The sequence below is a fragment of the Crocodylus porosus genome, unplaced genomic scaffold (genome assembly GCF_001723895.1).
Source record: "Crocodylus porosus isolate Cpor-Errol unplaced genomic scaffold, CroPor_comp1, whole genome shotgun sequence".
Taxonomy (NCBI): Eukaryota; Metazoa; Chordata; order Crocodylia; family Crocodylidae; genus Crocodylus; species Crocodylus porosus.
Genome location: NW_017728943.1, coordinates 54630303 through 54656304, shown reverse-complemented (window position 1 = coordinate 54656304; position 26002 = coordinate 54630303). Strand labels below are relative to the sequence as shown.

General features: G+C 44.8%; 1 protein-coding gene across 1 annotated transcript in view; it reads left to right on the top strand.

Moving 5' to 3' along the window:
• CAMKMT (calmodulin-lysine N-methyltransferase) overlaps positions 1-26002 on the top strand; it is a 383612-nt gene that overhangs the window by 349937 nt on the left and 7673 nt on the right. Inside the window, exons 10-11 of the mRNA XM_019549368.1 lie at positions 4066-4129; positions 24640-24771. Of these exons, the coding sequence (XP_019404913.1) occupies positions 4066-4129; positions 24640-24771 (196 nt within the window). The remainder of the gene's footprint in view (positions 1-4065; positions 4130-24639; positions 24772-26002) is intronic.

The window sequence follows — 26002 nt, the reverse complement described above, 5'->3', positions numbered from 1 at the left end:
CCCCTGAAAAAAGAAAAAAACCCTCAGAGTATGGATGCCACTGCAATACTTAGACAAAATGGATTATGTTAAAACAAAGCAAATGTCATAGACTTCAGAGAGCAATGCTTGGTACCTGCACTCTTTAGTGCACACAGTAACCCCCTTTGCAATCATAGGCCTGCTGCTGCAGTAGATAGACCTGAAGTTTTGCAGTCTGTTTCCTCTGAAAATTTAGCTCCAGACAAGAAAAAATAATTTACTGCGCTAGTATGTTACAGTGACTTTATAATTTGTATTATTTAGATACATATTTAAATCTTTTTCAATAAATTAATGTTCCACGTGCCAGTAGCTGAAGTGTGGAAAACTTGCTGTGAGATAGATTTGCCATATGTTCTTTTCTTTTAAAATAAAAATTGACTAAGAGTAACACAAGAAGAAGAGAACATACACTTATATTGGGTAACCTAGGGCTAGCTCATTCTCATGTTCCTCAAGGAAAGATTGTAGCTGTGATTCAGAGACTTCCATAAGAGAGGCATCACATTCAAGAAAACATTAAAGGAATCAGAAGGGTTGAGATCATTATGCAGTTATCCATTCATAATAAGCAGGGATCCTGGTTTTCCCTGATAAAAAACAAATTGCAAATTCTCTAATAAAAACCCAAAAATCCATTATTAAAATGAAAAACCACTATATATAGGTATCAAATGAACACAACATTTTATTGATATATTTATCATTTTCAAACAATTTGGAAGCCTACCAGTGTCTCAATCACTGTAGTAAAATAAATTCTAAATACCTATACATTTTGGTATTTGATTCTGGGTTTTTAATTAGGGAAAATCAGCTCCCCCTGACCCCTTAGCTCACCAGGGCACAGGTCTAGGCCCCTCACTCCAAGTCACAGTCCCCTGGCCCCTCACTGACCCCCACACACCCCTACTCCCCCACCAGATGGGGGTCCCCAGATGCTAGGGCTGCAGGACCAGGGACCCAGGTCCACATTCTCCTGCCCCACCACAGCAGTGCCTGAGCCCTGACTGCTACCCATGGGAGGCAGCAGCAGAGTGGAGTATGGAGCCTGGATCCCCCCTGCCCCCCTCATGGGCAGCACAGCCAGGGCACAGCCTGTAGGGGGGCAGGGGCAGATGGGGGCAGCTCTCTGCCACTCATGCACTCCTGGGGGAGTAGGGGGGCATGTGTTCCCCTGATCTGTGCATGGGGTAAGAGTGGGTGCAGGGGTGGGCTGTCCACTGTGGACTTGGGCTCTCAACCCTGCTGCCCTCCCCCAGGGTCTCCATGGCACAGCAGGTGGGACCTGGCACAGAGGGCAGAACAGGGCCATGCAGGAATGCTCCTTGCTGCTACAAGTTCTGCACTGCCCTGGCACCACACCCCCTACCCACCTCAGAGCAGTCAGAGGACACGTCACCAGGGTAGTACAGGACTCACAGCAGTGGCACTGAGCTTCCCTGCCTGGCCCTGCTCTGCCTTGTTGTGCCAGATCCCACCCACTGGGCCATAGAGGCCCTGGGACAGGGAAGCAGGACTGGAGGCCCAAGCCAGCAGTGGGCAGCTCACCCCCGCCCCACATACAGATCTGGGGGGCACAGATCCTCTCTGCCTCCATGGGAGTTCATGCAGCAGCAGGGAGCTGGCCCTCTGGGGGAACCCCCTTGGCCCTATCTCACTCCTAGCTGGGAGCCTGTGGCCACACATTGTGGTCCTGGGCCCCAAGCCCTTGCACTGCCAAGCTAGGCAGTAGCCCCAGCCCTACCCAACTCCCTCCCTCTCTGGGGGCCTCATTCCCATTCCTCCCACCCCCATGCTTACCAGCTGCTCTCCAGGCTGCCTGGCATGTACATGTTTCCAGAAAGATGTATATACACATGGCACCCCTGCCCAACCGCCCTCCTCCTGCTTCCCCCAGCCCCTTGCAACCTGGAACTCTGCCAGCCTGCAGAGAGAGCTCTTTTCAAAAGACCAAATCCACATGTTTCTCTGTTAAAATGAAAAATCCATGTTTTTCTCAGGCAAAAGGGAAAGTTTGTGTTTTTTCCCATTTTTCTGCGAGAAATGGAAAATCCAGATCCCTGATAATAAGCCTGTGTCAGTTTCCTCCATAGATTTATTTGTAAGCATTTACTTTAAGTTGAAGGTTTTCTAGTTCACATTTATGTAACATAGTAGCTGCACGTTCTTTTTAAGCAATTGTTTTTGTATCCCAATCCTTTAAAAAATCCCAGGATTTTTTGCACATTCTGGGTCTCTATGCAACTACATTGAAGAAGTTGGAGGTTCAATAAGTAAAAATGGACTGGTTTTACAGTTACACAGGGTATGTCTAAAGTGCAGTCTGAGATGGAATTGTAGCACATGTAGTGATAACTTAACCAGCTTTAATCTAACCAGGTTGGGTACAAACAGAAACATCATCACAGCTATGTAGGCCTCAGTGCAGGATGTTACCTGCCTGGGCTAGATGATAAGTTGAAGAAAATGGGTGCTGTCTCAGCTTCACTGTTACTGGTACCTGAATGAGCTAGATATGCCTGCATCTGCTGCTATCACAAGTCTGAGCGCTGCGTGAACTTACCTTAAATAGATATAATCAGGGTAGTGTGAAAGGAGGGTGGGGTAGAACTTGTCTCCCTCATTCCTTCCTCTATAGTTGTACAGTTCACAGATGTAATTTTGGAGGCACTCAGAAGGAGAAATCTCGTGCAACCACATTTGAAACACCGCTATTGGTTTGTCATGTCTATTCGTGCTACTTGGTCCACAAGCTTTCGTGCTTTAGACAAGCACATCCTACAAAACACTGTAAAATCCTGGAGTTTGTCCTGCTAGTCCAGGGATGGACAATTATTGGAACTGGAGGGCCACTAAGGGAGTTTTGGTGAGCTGTCATGGGTTGGGTCAGCACCCCCCCTGCCCCGCCTCACCTCGCCCACAACAGCTCACTAAAATTTCCTAAGTGGCTCTGCCCCGTGCTCGGCTGGTAAGTTGACCACCTTTTCAAAAGGGAAAGGTGGGATACATGCCCACCTCCCCACCTCAGCAACACAGCTGGACCAGAGCCAAGCGGAGTGGGGGTGGATGCAGGCTTCCCGCTGTGGGCTCCCTTCCCTGCTGCCTTTCCTCCGGAGCCCCACACCAGCTACATACCCTCTGCCTCCTGATCAACAGCAGAGGGGCACAACTCCATGCGGCCACCCCCACTGCTGCTCGGTGGGCAGGGGGTGTCTTGCCATGGCAGCACAGGCCCAGGGCTGAGCTGCGATCTGCTCCCCTGCAATTGATGCCCGTTCTGTGGGCAGGAGTGTGTTGGGAGTGGATCACAACTCTGCCCAAGAGCCTGGCCCTGCACTGTTACTGCCCAGTGATCCCAGGGTCTCCATGGAGACCAGCCTGGGACCCTTGCCTTCCTGGGATCTTTTTATACCAGTTGTGTGGATAAAGAACTTCACTTTCATGATGTGATGGCTCTGCACTTGGCTGTCTCTTTTTTACAGTGGAACAACGCATGCCTAGCAAGGTGGGGAACTTGGTTTATATAAGTTACCATAATGCAAATGAATAAATATCAAGTTAATAAACTGATGATAAATATTTAAATGGCCAAAGAAAACTTTTAAGAGTAGTACACTAAATGCAATGGAGAGGATACTTTAAAGAAACAAAACAACCGTCTTTTTAAACCTTTCTATACAAACAGCATGTGAAATGGTAACCCTGCATTACAGTATATTAATCCTAATTTTTGATATCCACACTATTAAAACATTAGCATACATGATCTGTTAATTCCTGTCACATAACAAAACTGCTTCATGCTGATATTTTGGCTTTAGCTTTAGATAACATTAGTTGCAGGATTCAACCAGGGGGTGTGTGTTTTGTTTTTTGTTTTTACTAAAACATACATTAATTGGAAGGAAGGAAATTTAGACCTCAGTTTCTCCTTTTCAGCATTGTGTAAACATATGTAATTAGCCTTGTACTTATCTGCATTAGTATCATTAGCATTGAAAACCCATTTTAATCTGGATTCTGTTCCCTTCTCAATGTCAGCCTGTTTCTGGACCGGTACAGAGCTAGCCTTGTTGATGCAATAAAGAGATTACTCCAGCCCAGTGTAAGTATGTTTCTATTTTCTCCTGAACACTGGCTTCAGAATAATTAGTCTGTGCACAATGATTGAGAGAGTAATGGAATGGCAGGATTAATGTCATGTAATACTTTAATACTTATTATGTCCAACTTCAATTGAGTCTTCTAATCTATCAGATTCTTTCCTAATCATAAACTAGGAAACTTCTTATACTTGGCCTTCTGATAAGGAACACAGTGGGTAGTAAAATAAATGAAACCGCTTCAAAGATAGTGTGAGATTATTTTTATCAAAGCTTTTCTTGAGTATTTTCCTTTGATAATAATGTCTTCATATTAAAGTAAAAGTATGATATTGAAAGTTTTTATGTTGGCTTCTGTCATTTTTAATCCCTTCAGTAGTAACCTTTGTCATAGTATATTTATTTATTGTGAAAGAACATTTTTTCCTTTCATTTCTGTTTATATTAAATGAATAAAGTCCTTCTACATCTGTAGCCTACAACTTGTTTTCTTTATGAAATAAGCTGTGTATTTACATATTATAAATAGTGAAGTACACTGAACTGAAGCACTACATGAAATGCTATGCCATTTGTATATTTTTGTCAGTGATGAAATTATACTGTATATACATTTGGGTCTGTTGAGAAGAGATCATCAAAAGCAGAGTTTATATTTAACTCTTTTAACTCATTTAAATCCCCCAAATAAACTTAAATCTCAAGAATTATAAAACCAGCAGCAATAACATTCAATTAAATGATAATAAAATAAAAATCTAGAAGGTCATTGCACTCCAAGGAAATTCAAAATAAGCTTGCACTGGGCACATTTAGTGTGCTTGTCTTCTTTGAGGAAAGCCCTTTCTTTTGACACGTATGCATGACATTTTCTTAATTTTATATTAAAGAATCTGCCCTACTTTTTCATATTTATTTTTTTCTCTATAAAAATAAAGAGAGACCAAACCTGTAAAGATTTAAGACAGGGGATAACTTTAGGCATGGGTAATCCCATTACAATTCTAAGGTGATCAGGGTTCTGTTCTTGGTTCTGTCAAAAGCTTCCTGAAGCAACCTAGGGTAAGTCACTTAGCTCACTACAACAGTTTAGTCCTAATGGGATAGTGTTTCCAGAAACAGAGATGGACTGTGGCCACTCCAGAAATGTGGGGCTGGGAGAAGTTGAACTCCCTTTTGTCAGTAGGGTCAGTCTTGCTAGCTGACGTAGATGGATGACCATTGATTGTTCTGGGTTCTGTACACAACTCCTTTGGCAAACCTCCACTGGTAGCTTATGAGTATGTCTACAATGGAAAAAATAAGTTCTTAACTTAGTGATTCTGTTTAAAATAGCAGTAAAAACAGGGAAGCTTGGATTTTAATGTGGGTTAACAGCTCAAGTTAAGGCCCCAAAGGGAATTCTTAACCTGTTATGATGCACATTACAAAATTTTCACTGCTTTTTTTTTTTTAAACCAGGTTAGATTACGTGGGTTGGCCACCTTAAATTAAAAACAAAACTGTGGTTTTCAGCATAGACATACCCTCGGTATCTGCTTCTTGTGTGGATACAAAAGTAACGCTATGTGTGTGTCTATTCCCTGCCTCTCCAAGCTTCTCTCCTGGTACAGGTTCTGGTCTCAGCATAACATGTAAGCTGTGTTATGTCTCCAGTTTCCAATCTCTAATGAGGGTAATGCTTCAGCTCCAGAGAGGTGCTGTGAGTTTAACTCATTCTGGCTTTGTTTTAGTAAGCCATTTAACTTTGTAAATTGGGTTTATACCTTGGCTTAATTCTTTGTCTGTTTAAGAAAGGACTTAAGCCCATGCTCAAATTCAGTTGAAGCTAGTAGAATGAAAGTACATACTAGGTGTGTCTACATGAGACATTAACTGCCCAGTAGTGCATCACAGCATGGACAGTGTTAATATGCTACTGCGCAATATTATTAGGCTACTGCACAGTAGCATCACTAAAAAGGTGTTTGCTGGCGCTCCTGCACAGTAACTCCAGTTACTGGGCGATTATTTAGTACTTAATTATACAAGTACTAAATTAAATGTGCAGTAACCATTGTGCATTAATGAACACATAGATGCACCCAGAATCTAGGATCAGATTTCAGAACATGCTTAAGGTTAAAAATCCAGATTGGCCTCTTGGATACTTCCAATGTAGACTTCAGCATGCTTAAAAATAAGGCTCCTCAAGAAGGTGATTCAGAGAAACAGGGTTGCGTGCTTAGGCTCCATATGTGCTCAGTGGAGGGAATTAGGTGCCTCTAAAGAGTGTTTGAGTGAGCCCAAACACTAAACAGTAAGGCATCTAGAGCTAGGCCACAGGAAACATCTAGTGCAAAGGTGTATATGAAGTCCTACTCCTCTCTGGAGTTAGGTACCTGAATCAAGATTCAACATTAGACCTCTCCATCCATGTGAGATCTCGACTGTGAACGTTTCTACGGAGAATAGATACTTAGTTGAAGTGGGAGCAGTGGTGGTGCAATATGAAAATTGCAGTTAATAGAAAATATCGGTATTAGGGCTGTGCGAAGCTTCAGTCCCTGATTCAGTTTGGCAGAGATTCGGCCCAATTCAGTGGCCAAATCTCCAAATCCAAATCGAATCAGAGGACCCTTTAATCTCTCCAAATTGAATTGGAACCCGCCAAATCGATTTGGGGAGATTCAGAAAGATTTGGCGATTCGGACATAGACACAGCTTTAAATGTTTTTTCTACATACTTCTAGATACCCGGCAGCTCACGATTGCTGCAATGCTGGGGCTCATGGAGTGTCCCACAGAAGCGTGGGAGGCTCCCCAGCACGCTCGGCAGCAGACCCGGAAGTGGACCAGAAGCACTTCCTGTCCACTTCAGTGTTCACTGCTGAGCATGTAGGGCCCCTTGCCCCCCCCCCCCGTTCCTGTGGGACACTCCATGTGCCCCACCATCGCAGCATTCATAAGTCATGCTCATACTTTGAGGTATGTACAAAAAACATTTAAAGGTGCGTCTATGGTAGATTCATCCAAATTAAATCAGGGACAGTGATCCAAATCAACGAATCAAATCACTGTCCCCAATTTGGGTTGAATCTGAAATGAATAGGGCCAGCTTTGCACACCCTTAATAGGTATCCCAGCTAAACTGATTGTAGGGGGAAATAAGTACAAACCATAACTCACCTTTAAAAAAAATCCCTTTTCCTCCTCTCTGAAACCCTCTAAAACTTCTTGGTTCATTAAAGAGTCCATCATTTTTTGACAGCATGGATGCTAGAAATCTTGTTGTATTATAATGTCACAGAATTATGCATTCCTGGATAACTTTAATATTACCAAGAAATGTTAAGAGATTCCATTGGATAGGGGGAGGAGAATGTTTGAGAAACATATTTCTGATTTGGAGCTGTTATAAATTAACATGAAATACTTTATGTTTAGCTAAATCTCACAACAGTCTCTTCAATCCAGATCCAACTCTGTTGGGAATTGAGAACTTCATTGAAGAGGCATAGATGAGACATGAGTACTTACAATAATTACAAAATCATTATTTCCTGTCCATTAGAATTACATTCTAAGAAGGACATTATGTAGCAAATTGCAGTGGAAAGGAAACCAGAAAGAGGTCTTTAAAGGATTTTAGAGCAACAAATTGTGTTCCAGATAGCAAAACTACATTTTCCATAACAAGCTTCTCATTGATAGGATGTTTCAGAAATGGCTGCGTGACATCAATTCCTTAGCAACCTTGATGTCAGGTACTGAAGATGCAGGACGCCATTTAAACTGTCATTACTCATATTAAATACTAGCTTTAAAACTGCAACCTAGAGGTAGCCTATGCAAGTTCTGATTTAGAGGGCTCTGGTACAGGTAGGCTACATCAAGAAAAGCTAGAGTTATTATTTCAGGCATCATCTATAGTTGCATATTGAAATGGAAAGAACCTGGTTATCAGTGCATTGCTGCAGAATTGCTAAGAATTCAGGAACCATTTAAAATTCATTTTACTTCACTTCAGAACCTAACTGTAACTTACTGCACAATTTCAGAAACCCCAAATATATCTAAAAACATTGTGAATGTAAATGAATTAACTCTACCCATAATCCTTATTTTCACTAAGGACATTTTGCATCACTTTGGTAGTATAAAGTAGACATAAATTACATTTACACTCACTTTAACATCCTTTCACACTGTCAGAACCATGTAAAGTGGTCTTAATGTGAATAAGAATTAGGCCTATATTTTTTAGGTCAGCAAATTGTGTTTGGACAGCTATATTTATTCTCATATTAATAAACTACTGCATTTTATTGAAATGTAATTTAAGCAGGTTTTTGCTTCACATTGAAATGCATTTTTAATTCTAATAGCATTTTCATTGCTATTAGAATGATCATTTCTTGTTTGCACATTTCCTTAATAAACACTGTAGTGCTTTTGGCTCAGATCCTGCAAAGGTCTCTCCAGTATCCATGTGAAGTCCTACTGAAGTCAATGGGATGTTATGACAACCTAAAGCTTTGCCTGAACAAATCAGACACAATTTAATAATAGCAAATGATGAATACAACAGTAATTTATTTCCAGTGACAGTCATATTGGAAATCATACTTCTGTCTTTTTTATCTAGTCTTGTTACCATAGGACTTCAGATTGAAACAGAGAAATAAGGGGAAAGAAAAGTATTTTCTCTTCTTTTTCAGGTTTTTTATTTCATGCATTTTGGCCCTAATTCAGGAAAGCATTGAAGCGCATGCTTTAAATACCCTTCTTAAAGGAATGCCTTCTTGAATTGGAGTCTTTGTATAAACCAGTTTAATCTCCACTGGATAGCAGTTGGACACAGACTAGAGCTTCAGTTTATATTGTTTTTCTTTCTTTTTCACAAAGCAACAAAAAAGTGAAAAACCTTTTAAAAATGAAAAATATTAGGATGATTGAGGTCAGGCATTTTATTTGAAACAACTTTTAACCCTATATTTTTAATTGCCTACATTTACTAGTATACCTGATGATTTTCCCTTTAACTGATCAATTAGCGAAGTTTTTATTGCTCTGACAAAGCAATTAATCACAGTACCTACTGTATTTACCCAAATCCAAGACAACTTTAAATTTAAGATGACTCCTCAATAATTACAGGCAGTCCTTGACTTATGACTTTGTGTTATGACAAACAGCATTTACAACATTTGTAAACTGACACCCTGTTTCAAGGTTTCCATGTGGGTTTTTCCTTTACAATGGTCAACACAGCTGCATCCAGCTGGTAAGTCTGTTGTGGTCGGGGGAAGTGGGGAAAGGAAGGGGCTTGGGGAAGCAGATCAATGCCCCCTGCAGTGAGGGAGGGATTGGACCTGGGGCAAGCATTGCCCAAGGAGAGGGTGGGGCAACTTGTGCCACTGCGTACCGCTGGTCCAGGAGCTGCTTGTGTGGTGGCTTATCTGGTGGCTTTTGCCACTGCTCCTGCTGCTGATCTGGGAGGGCATGGTGGGGGACATGGAGTTGCCCCAGGATTTGCGTGGGATGGGCAGGGCTGCACCAGGCTGTGCTTCAGAAGCAAGTTGCTGGGAGCAGGGCACAAGACTGAGCCTCTCTGCTGCCTCTGGACAAGTGGCACAGTGGCGGGAGCAGCAACTTTGCCCTGTCAAGGCATAGGGGGGGCCATGTGCCTCCAGATTGGAGTGAGACAGGCGTGAGTTTTGGTGGCATACCCCACCCCCCATGCCCTGCCACCCCTCAACCAAGCAGGGTGAAGCAACAGCTCGTCCAGGAGTTGTGAGGAAGCCAGGCCGGCTTCCGCTGCTGCACACCACTGGTTTGGAGGCAGCACAGTGGCTCAGTCTTGCACCAGCCCCGCACTAGCTGGGTGACCAGCAGGGGGAGGCATAGACCCCACTCTCAGTGCCTTCCACCTGGAGCACAGGCCCCGCCCTGCACAGATCCTGGGCCACACGCCCCCACCTCATGGTCTCCCAGACTGGCAACAGGAGCAGCAGCAAGAGCTGCTAGACAAGCTACCACATAAGCATCTCCCAGACTGATGCCACACAGCGACACAAGCTGCCCCACTCCCTTCCTGGGCATTGCTTCCCTAGCCCGGGTCCCAGCCCCAACCCCAATCCTTTTCTCACTGAGAGGACACTGATCTGCCCTCCCATGCCCCTTCCCTCCCCTCTCCACCCCACCAGAACAGACTTGCCAGGTGGATGCAGCTATGTCAACCATCATAAAGGAACCAATTCCCCATTTATAACATTGTTCCTATGGGAAAATTGGTTCCAAGTTATGATGTTTTGACTTAAGGTGCAGGTTTCAGGAACCGGTTGTGTTGTAAGTCTGAGGACTGCCTATAGATCCTATATCTGGAAAATGTATAAATTTGGTATAATTTTCTCTGTATAGAATCTAATGTTTGGAAAGTCATCTTAAATTTGTCCTCCCTGCTGCTACAGTAGGGAAAGCAGTGGCAGGGGGGCAGGAGGCATTGTGGTAGGTAGTATGGAAGTCAAGTGGCCTGCCCCTTCCTTCCTTTCCCCCCCGCCAACTATTTATCCCCTTTCTTTCTGCCTCCTAATCATGCCTGTGTATCTCATGCCTGGCCCCTCCACAGTGTTTGACATCTGCCCCTATTCTCCCCTAGCATCTGCCCCAATGCCACTTACCCCCCTACTGCCTGCCTACCTGCAGTGTGTTTGCCCCACCCCTTTCCCCTGACCACTTGCACCCCTTCCCACCTGCCCCCACCACTTGCCACTCCTTCCACCTGCTACCCCCGTATCTGTGACTCCTGGTGCTGCTCCCACCTGGTCCTCCCATGCTTGCCCTGCATGCCACCTCCCCCTAACCTCCATTGCTTACTTTCCTGTTGCAATTCTGACTCCAGCTGGGGCTCTTCTCCATTCCAGAGCATGGAGCACAGAACATATGTTGCCTCCAGCCTTTGCCTGGCCACACAGTGGTGGTTGCAGCAGGGGCTGGAGCTGCCAGCACTGGTGCTAGTGTGTGGTCAGGAGCTGTCAGAGACAGTATGTTCTCCATGTTCCCTTTTCTTGGGCTGGAGCAGGGCCCCACCTGGACCTGGAGCTGTAATAGGCAAGCGGCAGCAGCAGGAAGCAAAGGCTGCAGGGGGCAGGTGGTGGGGAGGGCAGTGACTGTGGCTTGAACTGTGACCCCAGGCTCAGGGTCAAAGTCAGAGCCACAGCCACTGTCCACTCATCCCTCAGGTTGTAGTCAAATTTAACATGGGCTTTTTTAACCCAGTGTTGAGTGGGGGTAAATCCTCATCTTAGAATCAACTAGATACACTACTTTTCTTGGGGGACTTTTTTAGATATAAACCTATTTAATAACTATTCTAGCATTTCTCAGTTTAGGGCCAGCTCCTCAGCTGGTTTAAATTGGCCTAGCATCTTTGAAATCAGTTCATCCGTCTGTCTTGCATCTTATGATGATTTGGCTTCCACAGTGAATGTACTGCAGCTTGGATAAAATACCATTCCCATTTTGAAAGTCAGAATGCAAGATAGAAGTTTTCAACCTGATTTGGACCAATTTTTAAGAGTTCTGTTATTTAACAGTTTTTATGCTATTCTACTTCTGTATCTACTTGGTACAGCATTTCTTGAAATCTTGCTTGCAAAATTTGGAGAGATTTAATTTAATTTGAAAGGGATTAATCTACAGAAAAGAAATGTCTGTGTAGACTATAGAGTCTAATTTTAAAATTGTACTGATATCATTGCGCAAGTATTGCTCTTTAATAAATTGCTGGTGTATAGAGTTAAGGGTACAGTATCTCAGTGTCTTGTTCTTTGTGGAGATAAGGATTTCCACCTTGTGCCAAAAAGCACAACTTGGAGGTTTGGTTGTATGTAGGGTGGGAGACATTCAGTTGAAGACACCCATCATCCCCAATGGAAGACTGTTTCTATGTGAGATATTAAAGAGTGCTATGTCATGCTAGGCTGTGAGGGAGATTATGTTACATTACTCTGTGAATTTTTTTTGTATTTAATATTTTACATTATAATCTGGGTACACATTTAGTCCCTATATTGACAAGAAGAATTCCACTGATGCCCAGTGGAATTGTACTCACTTACATCTTAAATTTCACAGTTGAATCATATCTATCGGAGCTTTATAGCTCCACCAGCTCATTTCTTTGCCAATTTTTAAATTTCCAGTGCGCTGTCAGACCTCATTTTAAGTCTCTCTAGATATGGGGCAGTCACTCTTAAACACAGAAGGCCATTTATAGTTTTCTAGACTTCTTTGTAAAGGAATTTCCTGATACCTAGTCTAATTTGCTTTTTTCTTACTTTTATCCCTACTTATAATTTAAGGTTTAATATGAATAATTTGCATCTTTCAAATAGAAGTCAGTGGTGATCATGTTTCATCTTAGGCCACATACTTATGTTCTGTTTCTTCTCAAAGAATCACTGTTCTCTTGGGAGAAACCACAAGTGTACAGACTTCATCTCATGGAGTGAAATGGCAATTCTGGGAGAAAAATAACCCGACTCCAGCCAGGTAGAAATTGCTCCAGGGAAAATGAACATCTGTATACTTTCCCATGTCTTAACTCCTCCAAAGGACCAGGAAAAGTGGAGTGATGGGGAAAGGCTCCCATGCTTTCCAGAGACCAGAGTCACCTTAGTCTAAATAAGGCATGGGTGACAGTTGCTGCTGTCCCTTCTGGATACCAGGGGCATTTTTACATATATTTCCAGATGCAGCCCTGGGCACTTTAATTAGTGAGCTGTGCTAATTAAAAGCACCCATGCATCATGTGTATCAGCATTGCCGCACGTTCCTTCACTGAAAAAATCGCAGTGGGTGCTTTGAACTAGAGCTCCTTGGATGAGTTTTATTTCAAAGCACCCCACCACCATTTTGTCAGTGTGGAGACACTGGAGCCCCCAGAGTGAGGGAAGTAGGCAGGGATCTTTGTCCTGCAGCTCTGTTGGAAACCAGGATCACCCTGGTTTCAGGAAGGTGCAAGGAGCAAGGGAAGATGGCAGCTGTTGCAGGCAAAATATCTGTACTGCTCCCTCTCCCAGAATCATTTCTAATGGTAGAAATTTTCCATTGCTGGAAAAATAAGGGAGTCTGGAACATTGAGCCCCTACTGAATCAAATGGGGCAGCTACCAACCAACACCCAGGAAAAAGCTAATCTCATAGTTTCATAATTTCATAGTTGGTAGGATCGGAAGGGGCCTGAGCAGATCATCAACTCCGACCCCCTGCCATGGGCACGAAAAATGCTGGGGTCAAATGAGCCTAGCAAGGTGATTATCTAGCCTCCTTTTGAAGACCCCAGGGTAGGAGCAAGCACCACTTCCCTTGGAAGTTGGTTCCAGATCCTAGCCCCCCTGACTATGAAGTAGTGCCTCTTGAGGTCTAGCCTGAACCTACTCTCAGTCAACTTGTGGCCATTATTCCTAGTTACTCCTGGCAGTGCTCAGGGGGAACAGGGACTCTCCCATTCCCCGCTGGTCTCCCCTGGTAGGTTTATAGATGGCCACCAGATCCTGTCTCAGCCTTCTCTTGTGGAGGCTGAACAGGTTCAGGTCCCATAGCCTCTCCTCATAGGGCATGCCCTGCTGCCCCCTGACCATCTTAAAGATTACTTTCCACCAGCCCAAGGAGGTCACCCTGCCTGATGGGACACAGGACTATGAGGATACAGGTGGCCATACACCTACATTTAGTGAAGACCTTGTGAGGGAACACCTTGAGAGGCTGGACAGTCTTAAGTCAGCAGGCCTTGATGGAATGTACCCAAGAGTACTAAAAGAGTTGGCTGACATCATAGCTTGACCATTGGCATGGATATTTGAGAACTCGTGGCACTCAGAAGAGGTTTCTGAAGACTGGAAGAGGGCCAATGTGGTTCCTATCTTCAAGAAAGGAAGATCCAGGGAACTACAGGCCAATCAGTTTGACCTCAATCTCTGGTAAGATCTTGAAAAAAATTATCAAAAAATCCCTCAACAACAAGCTGACAGAAGGCACCATTTTGAGAGACAGCCAACACAACTTTGTTTTTGGGTAGGTCCTGCCTGACCAACCTCATCTCCTTCTATGACCAGGTGATGTCTCACCTGGACAGGGGGGAGAGGTTGATGTCATTTACTTGGATTTCAGAAAAGCCTTTGACTTGGTCTCTCATGATGTCCTCATGGCAATACTGGGGAATTGCAGCCTTAGCAACCTTCGAGTTCAATGGCTTGGGAACTAGCTCCATGGTCTGACCCAGAGAATGATTGCTGATGGAACGGAATCCACCTGGCATATGGTGACTAGTGGCATCCCTCAGGGTTCAGTACTTGGACCAGTACTTTTTAATGGATTCATTAATGATCTGGATTCAGGTGTCAGAAATTAACTGGTTAAGTTCACGGATGACACCAAACTATGGGGAAGCACGGTTACACTAGAAGATAGGTTGGAGATCTAGGTTGACCTGGATTGGCTCGCAAGGTGGGCATGTAGAAACCTGATGACCTTCAACATAGAGAAATGCAAGGTGCTCCACCTCAGGATAAAAAACCCACGTTATATCTATAGTCATGGCAGTGCTTCACTCACTAGCACTACATCTGAAAGAGACTTGGGGGTCATGATTGACCACAAGATGAATATGAGCCACCAATGTGATGCCGCAGCTGGCAAAGCAAATTAAACTCTGGGTTGCATGTACCGATGCATCTCAAACAAGACCCAAGATGTCATTCTTCCATTTCATTTGGCTTTGGTGAGGCCACAGCTGAAGTACTGCATCCATCTCTGGGCTCCGCACTTTAAAAAGGACATAGAGAAGCTCGAGAGAGTCCAGAGGAGAGCCGCATGCATGGTAAGAGGTCAAGAAGGCAGGCAGTATGAGGACAGGCTGAGTGGCATGGGACTCTTCAGCTTGGAAAAGCGTAGGCTCAGGCAGGATTTGGTGGCAGCCTATAAGTATATCAGGGGTGTACATCAGGACCTGGGAGAATGGCTATTCACCAGGGCTCCCCTAGGGAAAACAAGGTGCAACAAGGTGCTAGGTCACAAACTGCCAGAAGACTCTTTTATACTAGACATAAGAACTTCTTTACTGTCCGAGTCTCTGGAGTCTGGAATAGACTCTCCGCAGAAGTGGTACAAGCACCTACCCTGGATGCATTCAAGTTGCATTTGGATGATTATCTTGCTGGGGTCCTATGACCCCAGCTGACATCCTGCCCTTGGGCAGGGGGCTGGACCAAATGATCTTGCAAGGTCCCTTCTAGCCCTAATGTCTATGAAATCTATGAATGTGTGAATGTGGCCATGGTGGAAACTTACCAGAGTCCGGGGAGAGGCAGCGGGATGCTGTGCCAGTAGAGGAATGCAGCAAAAGTGAAACCACGGTGGCTCTAATCGGGAGCCGCCATGGATAAAGATCAAAGAGAAAACATACGGTGGAGATGGGAACGGCTCCCATGTCTGTCTGGGCACGCTTTATAAAAGCGTGCTGCGGTCAATTGGCTGGGCGGGCGCCTGGCGCCCAGAGAAAAGGTCTGGCCAGAAGGAAGCCAGGGGGACCGGAAACAGTGTCTCCGGCTGGCCTGTAGGGGCCAGAGCAGGCAAATGTTCCGGTGGAGGAGGCTTGGTGGCTCCTTCGAAAGGGAAGCACCAAGAGAATGCAGGGCCAGCAAGGGCCCGAGGAGTCGCTAATGGAGCCAGCGTGGATTGACGGTGGCAACTGCAGCGACTGGGACACCAGTGAAGATGAGGATGGGACCCTGGCCCAGGAAACAGGTGACAGGTACCGAATTTGGGGAGCAGTCAATGTGTCAAGGGGGGCTGGAGGCCAGGGGAGTCCGGCTCTGATTAAACTGCGGGCAAAAGAGGGGCCGTGTGAAGCACTCGGTACAAGTACCATTACTAGCTGATGACTGCAGCCCCTAATAAACCGAGCCAAAAGTGGGGGCCCGAGTACTGGCCCTGGCAAACAACATCACGGTTGGCGTTAGGCGGGGTGTAGGGGAGGTGGAGCCCCAAGAAGAAACAACCGTGAGGAGGGCCAAGGGAAGTACCAGGGGAGGCAGGACCAGACATTGTCCTCCCGATAAAACCAATTTATCATCAACGACTTGGCAGGTGAGACTCCTGGGAACCAACCCTAGGTTGCTCCCAATAGCCTGGCCATGTAGCTCAAGAAGCCACGGTGAGGTTTGTGAAGAATCCAAACACGCGACGCTCAGGTGAGAGGCGTGGGAGGCTACAGTGGCCTAAGTTATCATTTAGCTAAGCTATCAGTTTATCAATCCCTATAGATTTTCTCTCCCAAACTCTCTATTCTGAACTCAGGTTTCTGATGACATGGGTCCCACAGGTGAATACAGTATGAAAGCTAGCTAGTAATGTAGAAAAAATGAAAAGATGGCTCAGTGTTTAAGGCACTAGCCTGGAACTTGGGAAACCTGAATGTAAGTCCTTATGTGACACAGACATCCTGTGAACATTCAGGAAGTTGCTTAACCAGTTCTATTTTCCATCTGTAAAATGGGGGTAACAGTGTATCCCTACCTGTCAGATGTGTTGTGAGGATAAATATTTTGAATGGGAGGAGCTTAGATACTATTGTGATAGGGATTGTGCATGTACACATATATAATATAAGATAGCTCTGTTTTATCTCTGTAGGTGTCTTAGAGGTACTGCTCTTGTTCCAGTTGTTCCCTCATCCCTTATCTCAAGATCTGTCACCAATGTGCTTTAGTGGTATGAGTGGGTGCTCCCTCAGGGCAACCTTATTACCTTTTTCCTGGGTCTCATGCATGGTGCGTGGGAGTGAGTAGGCTCAACAACTGCATCCTCAAGGCCACTGCAGGGGGAGCATAGAAATACCCTTAGATACTTTGATAAAGACTTTATGTCCCTGTTGCAACATTTGTTGTCTTTGTCTATGTATGTGTATACAGTGCCATGTTGTGTGATGTGTATCACGTAGCTAGTGGTTTTAGTAGCCAGCAAACTAAATGTCTCAGCTCTAGGCTTGAATTCTTCCCACATATTGATTTATTCTGTGTTCGAAACCCCTTTTCCTCTGCATTAACTTACATTTTTTGCAGGTTGATTTTCATTTTGTTATATCTTCCTCATTTTCCTAACTTAACTCTATCCCTATGTATTACCATACCTACTCAAATATAGGATGACCTTGATTGTAAGATGACCCCCTGTGACAAGAGCACCTTTCAGGCTCAGTACTAGTATGGTTCCACCCTTGTGTTTGGGCAAACCGCCCAACTTGTTCTTCTGCCACGCCTTGTTGATAAATGATTGTGATGTAAAATAGGTGGGAGGCTGCCCTTTGTGCGTCCAAATGACGGTGGGTGATAAGTACATGCTCCTACCACCCCTACACATATGTCCCATGCCTCGCTGATGTCACATTGTGGGATGACACTCTGGCTCAAGGCCATACCAAACTGGGCATACAGTTGGATATTTATCATACTGCCTGCTTCAGGTCCACACACACACCACTCCCCTCTCACTAGGGCCTATTGCACTCTACTGGCTTTCACCCTACTCAGTTAGATCCTCAGGCTTTTCTCTCCACCCCTCAGTCAGCCCTGACATGGTCTTTTAGGCCTCTCCTGTAACCCTCACCCAAACGGGACTGAGCTGTTACTCAGCTATAGGCTTACTTCTCCCCTGGCCCTTCACCTGACCACTACCCCCCTCTCTCAAGCCCCCTATGCCCCTGTGCCCAGGACAAATGAGGCCTATTCCTTCCCCATAGCCTCACCCTTACCTCCAAGATATTCCTGAAATAGGAGCTCTGCTGGGCGATGTTACTCCCCAGACAGCTGAACACAAACTGCTTTGATCTTATAACAGAGCTCTCCAAAATAACTGCTCTTAAGCCTCTTCTGTGACCCTCTGCCCCACTAGGCAGCTCCCTGCTCCAGCGCTTAAAGTGAAAGACACCCAAAGTAGTGTTCTGTCACCACCCCCACCCCCCACCCCCCAAAAAAAATTAGATTCTTTATCTGGAAAATGTATAAATGTAATATATTTTTTCAGGTATAAAATGTAATTATTGGAGGTTTGTTTTGCATGTGTCAACCTTCCACTGCTACAGCAGGGAAAATAAATCTGGAGGGTCAGGTAGTCCCCTTGCTTCCCCAGTTTATTCCTCCTACAGTCCCTTCCCTCCCTTCTTACTATCAGACCTTGCTCTCCCTGAGCACATGGAAATGAAGAGCAACTTTGAAAAAACTGACCTTGAAATAAACAAAACTGTAGTAATTTGCATATAGTACCCATAGACTTAGTTCATCCAGAATGGATGTTTTTTACCTTTTTTTGAAAGTGCTACAAGTTTTAGTGCAGGTACTCCAACAACATACTTTTAAGTAGAACTTTGGCACCGACTTATATATAGTACAAACTATACATGATATTGATCCAAAGCAAACAGGCTCATGATTTTTCATATAGTTCATTGGGCTGGTCCTCAGAAAAGTCAGCAGCATTTCAAGTTGTGTCACAGGACACCCAAAAATGTTTTTAAATTACCCTGGTTTAAGGGCAGTCTGCCCCGATCTCTCCTGTTTGTCATGCATTAATAGATATATGTGTGTGTGTGTGTGTGTGTGTGTGTGTGTGTGTGTGTGTGTGTGTGTGTGTGTGTGTGTGTGTATATATATTGCAGGAGACTGCCCTGATGTTACTATAATGACCACCTGACTTGTGGTCGTGGCTTTATGAGCCAATCATATGGCTCCGCACCTTCCCTATACCATGTCCCATGCCTCACAGATGGCATCCTTACAGATGTTCTATTAATTGCTGATGCAGCCCCCTTACTGGACCTTCTGACCCGTCAGGCTCTCTCAACTCCACTCCAGGCCTTCAGACCTCTCAGTCTCTCTCTCAGCCTCCACTCAGGCTAGCAGATCCCTCAGTCTCTCCTTTGGCTCCTCTTTACCCCCCGCCCCTCAAGACCTTTCATCTCGTGCAACCACACCCTGGGCTACTGGGCCCCTCAGTCTCTCTCTTATCCCTTCTCTAAGCTGCCAGCCCCTTCTGGACCTATTCATCCTGGACCTATTCAGTTCTCCACTTTCCCCAGATGCTCTCCAGGCCCTTAGACCTCTTCTCACTGGGCCTCGCTATTCAGGCCCTTGAACTTGTCTGGTCCTGCACTCCATTCCCAGCCCCTTGTTGGACTGCTGGGCACCTCTGGTCTCACTATACTTGCTGGACCTCACTGTGTGGCTCAGGCCCCTTGGACCTGTCTAGCCCACTGGACCTCTGGACCTATGCAGTCCTAGTCTTGCCTGGCACCTCACTGGGCCTCTGGACCCACACCGTCTTGGTCTTCCCTGGCCCCTACGACCCCCATGTTCTATGTGGTCTTCCTTGCCATGTGGTTTTCTGTCAGGGTGTTCTTCACTAGCTTTCCCCTTCCACAGGGTAACCCACAAGGCAGTGGGAGCTAAGGCTTTCTGGTGCCCCATCCTTGCCTTCCCTTGGAGTGGCCCAGGAATGGCATTTCATGGAGGCTTCCCTGCCATAGGCAGGCCCATCACACCAACCAACTCCACTAAAGTGCATTTATAGGTCTTACACAGGGCTGGTCGTCAGGCCTACTTGATCCTACATGTCCCTCTCTGGGTTCTGCCTAGATCTCCTGAATCCCTCTTAAGCTGCTAACCACCAGGCCCCCTGTCCTGGCTCCATCTCCACTCTGACTCCTCTATTACTGGCCCCCAAGTCAGTCTTAGACCCCTATCCTTGAACTCTTCTCATTAGACAGCCCAGCACCAAGCATCGTTATCCTAGGTTGCCTGCTGCTTGACCCCTTTCTCTCAGCTGTGGCCCCCCACAGGGACCTTTGACCTCTTTTAGGCCCTGGCCCTGCCTCCAAACCAGTCAAGACTCCAGGCTTCTCGTTCTCAGAGGCTCTCACAGTATGCTATTTCACCCTTTGGCCCTTCTTGGGCCCTGACCCCAGCTTGGACTTGTCGAGGTTCCCAGAATCAGTCCCCAAGCAGCGAACCCTCTCGTCTCTGTGGGTCTGCCCTCTTGGGCCCCTCCATAGATCATTCCCCCTCTCTCTGGGCCCATCTAGAACTCCCAATAGATCTTTCTGACCACAGCCCTCTTTACTTTTCTTGGCTCATCTGAGTCCTTCAGTGAGCCCCTGTGCTCTGTTGCACTCACTGGGTGCACCCAAACCTTTCCCTAGGTCTCTTACACATACAACCCTTCTTAGAGTTCACCTAGCTCCTCAACCCTTCTCAGGGTTCACCTAGCTCCTCAACAGGCCCACTAATTATCAGCCCCTCTTCCAGGGCTTGCCTGGCTCCTCACTAGGTCCTTCTGCCCACTAATTATCAGCCCCTCTCTCTTTGAGCTGGTCTGGCCTCTCACCAGGCCCTGGGCACTCAGTCCTCTTCTCAGGGCTCTGGACCCCACACTGGGTCCCCAGGAACTGCCTCCATCCCCTTAGTTTTTACCCAAGCCTCCAGATATCATTCGCTTTGCTGGCATTCAGAAGCTGCAGCCTTCCTACTGAGTGATGTTCTTCCACCAGCCCTGCTCTTGAGCTCTGGGCTTATACCCAGCCCTCCTTCTGTCAGGTCTCCCTGTCAGTCAGGTGACTCCCTTGATCAGGCCTAGCCTCACTTGCTGGCCCCTGGGTCAGCTGACTCTCTAATTAGGCCTGATCCCAACTGCCAGTGGCAGTTGCCTGACTTCTTAAAGTGGTAGCCACACCAAGTGCCCTGCCACACCATGATGACCCCACCACTCAGCACTGCTCAGCTTGTGTGTGTACTCTAGTGTAACAGAGTGCCTGGGACTCTCTGTTTCTTTAAGGCAGAAGCATACTATTAAGGCAGCACTGCAGGACAGGCAGGGTGCAGCAGCTGTAGGTCACCATGGCCACAGGGCAATTAGGCCAATTGGCAGGCACCTCCAGGCAGCCCAGGCAGTCTGCTAACCAGAAAGGGGTAGGGCCCTGAGAGGATATAATCTGCAGGCTTGTGCTAGCAAGCTAGTCTTTCCCTGCCTTCCACAGGGTAACAAGCTCCTGGCAGCAGGGCTCCTGAAGGCACTTCAGTGCTGCATTTGGATCCTCAGTGGGGCTAGGGGAGCTCACTAAGTTATAGCCCAGGGCTGAGAGGCTATCCTAGCTGACAGGTGAGGGCAGGTTTTCCCTCTTAAAGGGGCACAGGATTGCTTTCCTCTTTATGTTTTGTTGTAGCCCTGGGGCTTCCGTTTATGTCATATTTACACCAGGGTTTGGGTGGGACTGTGAGGATGGTATATGGAGATCCCATTGGTGCCCATGGGGCACGCAGTAGCCTTGACCACTGTCAGGAGCAGCCTCAAGGCTCGACCAACTGTTGAACCCAGGATGGGCTGAGGGTGAGACCACAGAGCCAGACAGGGGCCTGGCACCCAAGAGGGGTGTGACCACATGGGTCAGGGGCCCAACAGGAGAATAACATTACAATAAAACCCATGAGGTTTGGGGCATGGTGTAGGGGGGATTGGAGCCACACAATTAGCCTCTATGGGTTTAGGTGCCCTGCAGCAGCACAGCTGTAGAGAGGCCCAGCAAGGTGTCTGAGACTGATAGAGGCCAGTAGGGTGCCAGGGCACCCCAGTGGGGGTCCAGTTGGTCTGGGGCCCATGCAAAGGCCCATGGGCAGTTTCCCTATTATTACATCAAGGTGTGGCAGGGAAGAAGGAAAGGTGCCCTCGGGGTTGAGTGGGGCACAATCACAGAGCCACCAGGGGGCATTATGGCTGCCCCTGGGACCGCAACAGGGCCCTCTCATGACTAGAACTGGGTGTTCTTGTCATGCGTTCTGGGATCCTCCAAAAATGTATGTGAAGGTGATAGACAGGGCACCCTGGTCTGGCTTCACCTCATGGAGGGTGCGGTCACACTAATCATATGCAATAGGCTAGGAGAGGAGCTGACAGAGGGATTTTGGGTGAACTTTGTGGGACCTGTTTAGTGATGTTATCCATATATATAAGGCTGGTGAAGAAACAGAAATGATTGGAAATGAGAAAGAAAGGTACAACTCACCTATGGGAGTCAAAAGGAAATAAAAATATATGAAATGTAGTGGCTCACAATGACTTGAAAAACAGTTGGTGCTGAGGGGGACTGTGCGTAGGGGGCACTACTATATATCTTATTCAGATGAGTTACACTGTTGTTTTGTATGTTGATCTTGGCTTTGGTATTATGTGGTTTTTGTAAATAAATGTATGGTCCAGTGTTATCCCTAAGTAGACCGAGTGTTTCTGATGAAACCCCAGGTGACACATAGGTGTCATTCTACATCCTGATTCCCACAGATCCCTGCACAATGCATCCTGGCTCCTCAGATAGAAAGCACAGATTTGGATTTTTCTAGGGTTGGGTTTGAGATTGTTATTTAGGTAGTAATCTGACATCTTATTCAGTGCCCACTCCAGGATCTTCTCTGTGTTCTCAAAATTCCTTTGCTGGATGGTAATGCAGAGTTCGTCAGTATAGATGAAATGCTGACATCCAGAAGGAAGTGGCTGATGATTAATGTAGATGTTGAATAAAAGTGAGGCAAGCACAATGCTGTGTGGTAAGCCATTCTGCTTGGGGCACCATCTTCCTTTGTGGCCATTTACTTCCACGTAGCAGTGCATGTTCTCCAAGAGGTGACAGGTGCTCTGGCTTACATCTAAGTCATCAGTCATACGGTACACTTCGTGGATCATGATATGGTGTTGGGCAGTGTCATATGCATCAGATAGGCCAACAAACACTGCACCAGTGATCAACTTCTGTTGGAAACCATCTTCAATATGCTGCATGAGGTTTAATAGTTGGCCTGCACAGGATTGACCTGCTCTAAAACCTGCTTGGTTTCCTGTGAGTTGGGAATATACCAAGTGTGAAATTTATAGCAGGATAAGTTGTTTATTGAGTTTATAGGTGATGTTGAAGAGGGAGAATGATGTATAATGTTATGGTGATGAAATGCCTTTCCCTGGTTTGGGCAGAGCTATGACTCTTGCCTTCCTCCATACTGATGGTACTTGTTTACTCATTATGCATGCGTTGAATAGATCAAGGAGCCATTGTCTTGTAAGGGGTCCTACGTGTTGTCTCATATCAGTGACATTGTCTACCCCTGCTGCCTTCCCATGTTTCACTGATTTGACTAGTTTGGCCAGAGACACAAAATTAAAAAAAAAGTGTTAGGATCCTGTTTCAGGGGTGTACTTGGTAGCTGTGTTGGTCTGAGACAAAAAGACATATAAAAACTAGAACTCTTGGTTCCAAAATGATACCTTTTATTAGACCAACTGGAAAATGGCAAGAAAATTATCCTTTTCTGCAAGCTTTCGGGATTAAAGTCCCTTTGTCGGCTCTGGGAAAAGTGTAGATGGTACAAGATGGTAAAAGTCCCCATAGGTAGGAAATAAACTTCATTTTTGCATAGAGGTAGCTGAAGATGGAAGTCTGTCCCTCTGGGGGGTGGGGAACTATATCTATTTGAGTAGATTAGTATTCATCTCCTCTGAAATTTAGCACCTCACAATTTAGCATCCTCTGTGAACTTCATTAGCATACACTTTTACCTCTTGTGAATAATCACTGAATCTTGTGGCACCCAACCAAATAGCTCCTCTCAACTTGATACATTGTTGTTAAATGTTACCATTTGTTTACAGTCTTTCAGCCAATTTTCATTTCATGTGAACAAATATGTAGTCAGCCAATTTGAATTAATTTTGCAAGCAAGATTTCAAGAGAAGTTGTATCAAGTGCTATAGTCTCTGGACTAAAATTTAGACTGGAATAAGTAGTACTAAAATCCATCAAGTCAAAAAAGTAAAGTCATTTTTGTTGTCTTAAATGCTGAACAAAGTTAACAAATCTAGTCAATGGACCATAATTTAATGCCTGGTCATGAAAAACAGCCTGATCACTTTGAATAATCCAAAATTACTGTGCTTGTACAGCATCTTAAATGAAATTTGCAAAATCTCAGATCAAATTTGATTATGCTGCCCAGGTGGTATAAAATACATATTTTATACTAAGATTGGGTCTAATTCTCTTCTTCCTTCCACGGGTTTTACACTATTGGTTTCAAAAGAAGCCTGCCTAATTTTCACTGGTGCAAGAGAGGAAAATCACCCCCATGATCCTGTGATATGTCAGACTGGTGGGTTTTGCATTGTATGCACATAATCATATTTTTTACGAATTTTATTTCAGTAATATGCAGTGACAATGGTATGAAAAGAATCAAATTTACTGCAGTTCCATTTTGCTTTCCTTTAATCAGAGAGATCCTTCATATTCCAAACAGTTTTATTACACAATCTCAGTATTTTTCCAAGAGAACAATTAACTTTTCCTGCATAAGTATGTTAAAAGCTTGGTCAGGTATATGTTATATCTGGTTCTTTCCAGTTCTAAAAATGTGTAAATTCTCTTTTTAATGTTCTAGGGAAAAGCAATGGTATTTGCTCCACTCAGAGGGAATACTTTAAACCAGTTTTGCAATCTAGCTGAAAAAGCTGGTTTCTCTATCCAAAGACATGAAAATTATGATGAACACATTTCGAACTTCCACTCCAAGGTTAGTTTTCTGTTTGTGTTAGATAACACTTTAATCCTCATTGCATTTTGAAGAGATCATGGTCCTTTTGGCAGGTAACCTAAATGTTTGATTAAAGTACTCCTTAGGTGTGCTGTTCCTGAGCAGCTATTTTGTATCTGATTATTTTGTGTGGTAAAACCATCCTTTATCTTTGCATGTCTAGAAGAGTTTTACAGAAGCATCTCCTGTTTAACCTTTCTATAGAACTCATCTTTTCATTCATAAGAGACTAATTTGTGAGACTTTTTTTTCTTAGTCACCTATAAATATATGGCAAACTAACATTCACAATTTAATAAAAAGCTTACAACTTCTAACTAGGTTAAATTCTGAAATGTACTGAAATAAATAGGAGGTGAATGTCTAATTGTATCATATCGTACCTTAAATCCTTATCTTTGGTTGCTTTATGGCTGGGTCAGTTGGCAGCTTCAAACTGCTAAATCTCATACAGAATTTCACAGTTGTGGGGTTATATGTCAGACCGAGGCGCTACAAGATTTAGGTCAAAAGCGCTTATCTGAGCATGATTTCTAAGCTTGCTTACATAAAGCAACTGTTATCAGTCTCCTTTTTTATTATTTATAGGTGTAAAATATTACAGGAGACAGAGGAAGGTGTTTTACACAAAACTTTTTAGGAATCTTTTATTTTCCAATACACATGCATAAATGTTTAGTAAAAGCTATATTTGCAATGTTTAGATCATTATTTCTTTCTAGTAATCCAGAGGTGTGGGCCCATATGCTTTCAGGCATGACCTTTGACCTCTCTCAGTTTTACATATATTGTGCAGGTAGAACACTGGCTCAGAATTTAATTTTGATTTTTTTCATGGGAAAACAGTCAAAGATAACTACCTCACTGCATTATAGTACAGGAATGAGACTGCTTTAGAAAAAAGCATATAATCTAAATGAAAAAGTTATGCATATTTTGTTTCTTTGTGTAATTTTGCAGTTAATATAATGCATCACATGGATGTGATCTTTCCCTCACTTAACTTTTTTATTGACGTAACTCCACTGACTTCCAGAGAATAACTCTTTGTCAGCACACATAAAGTTAGAACAAGGCCCAGAGTTACTTTTCTTATTCATCCATTCAAGATGTTCTTTTATTCATTACCTGTTTTGTCATGGGAATCAGTTTTCTTCCTATGATCCCAAATCAATTATCCATCTGTAGTGTACTGGAGAAAGTTGTTATC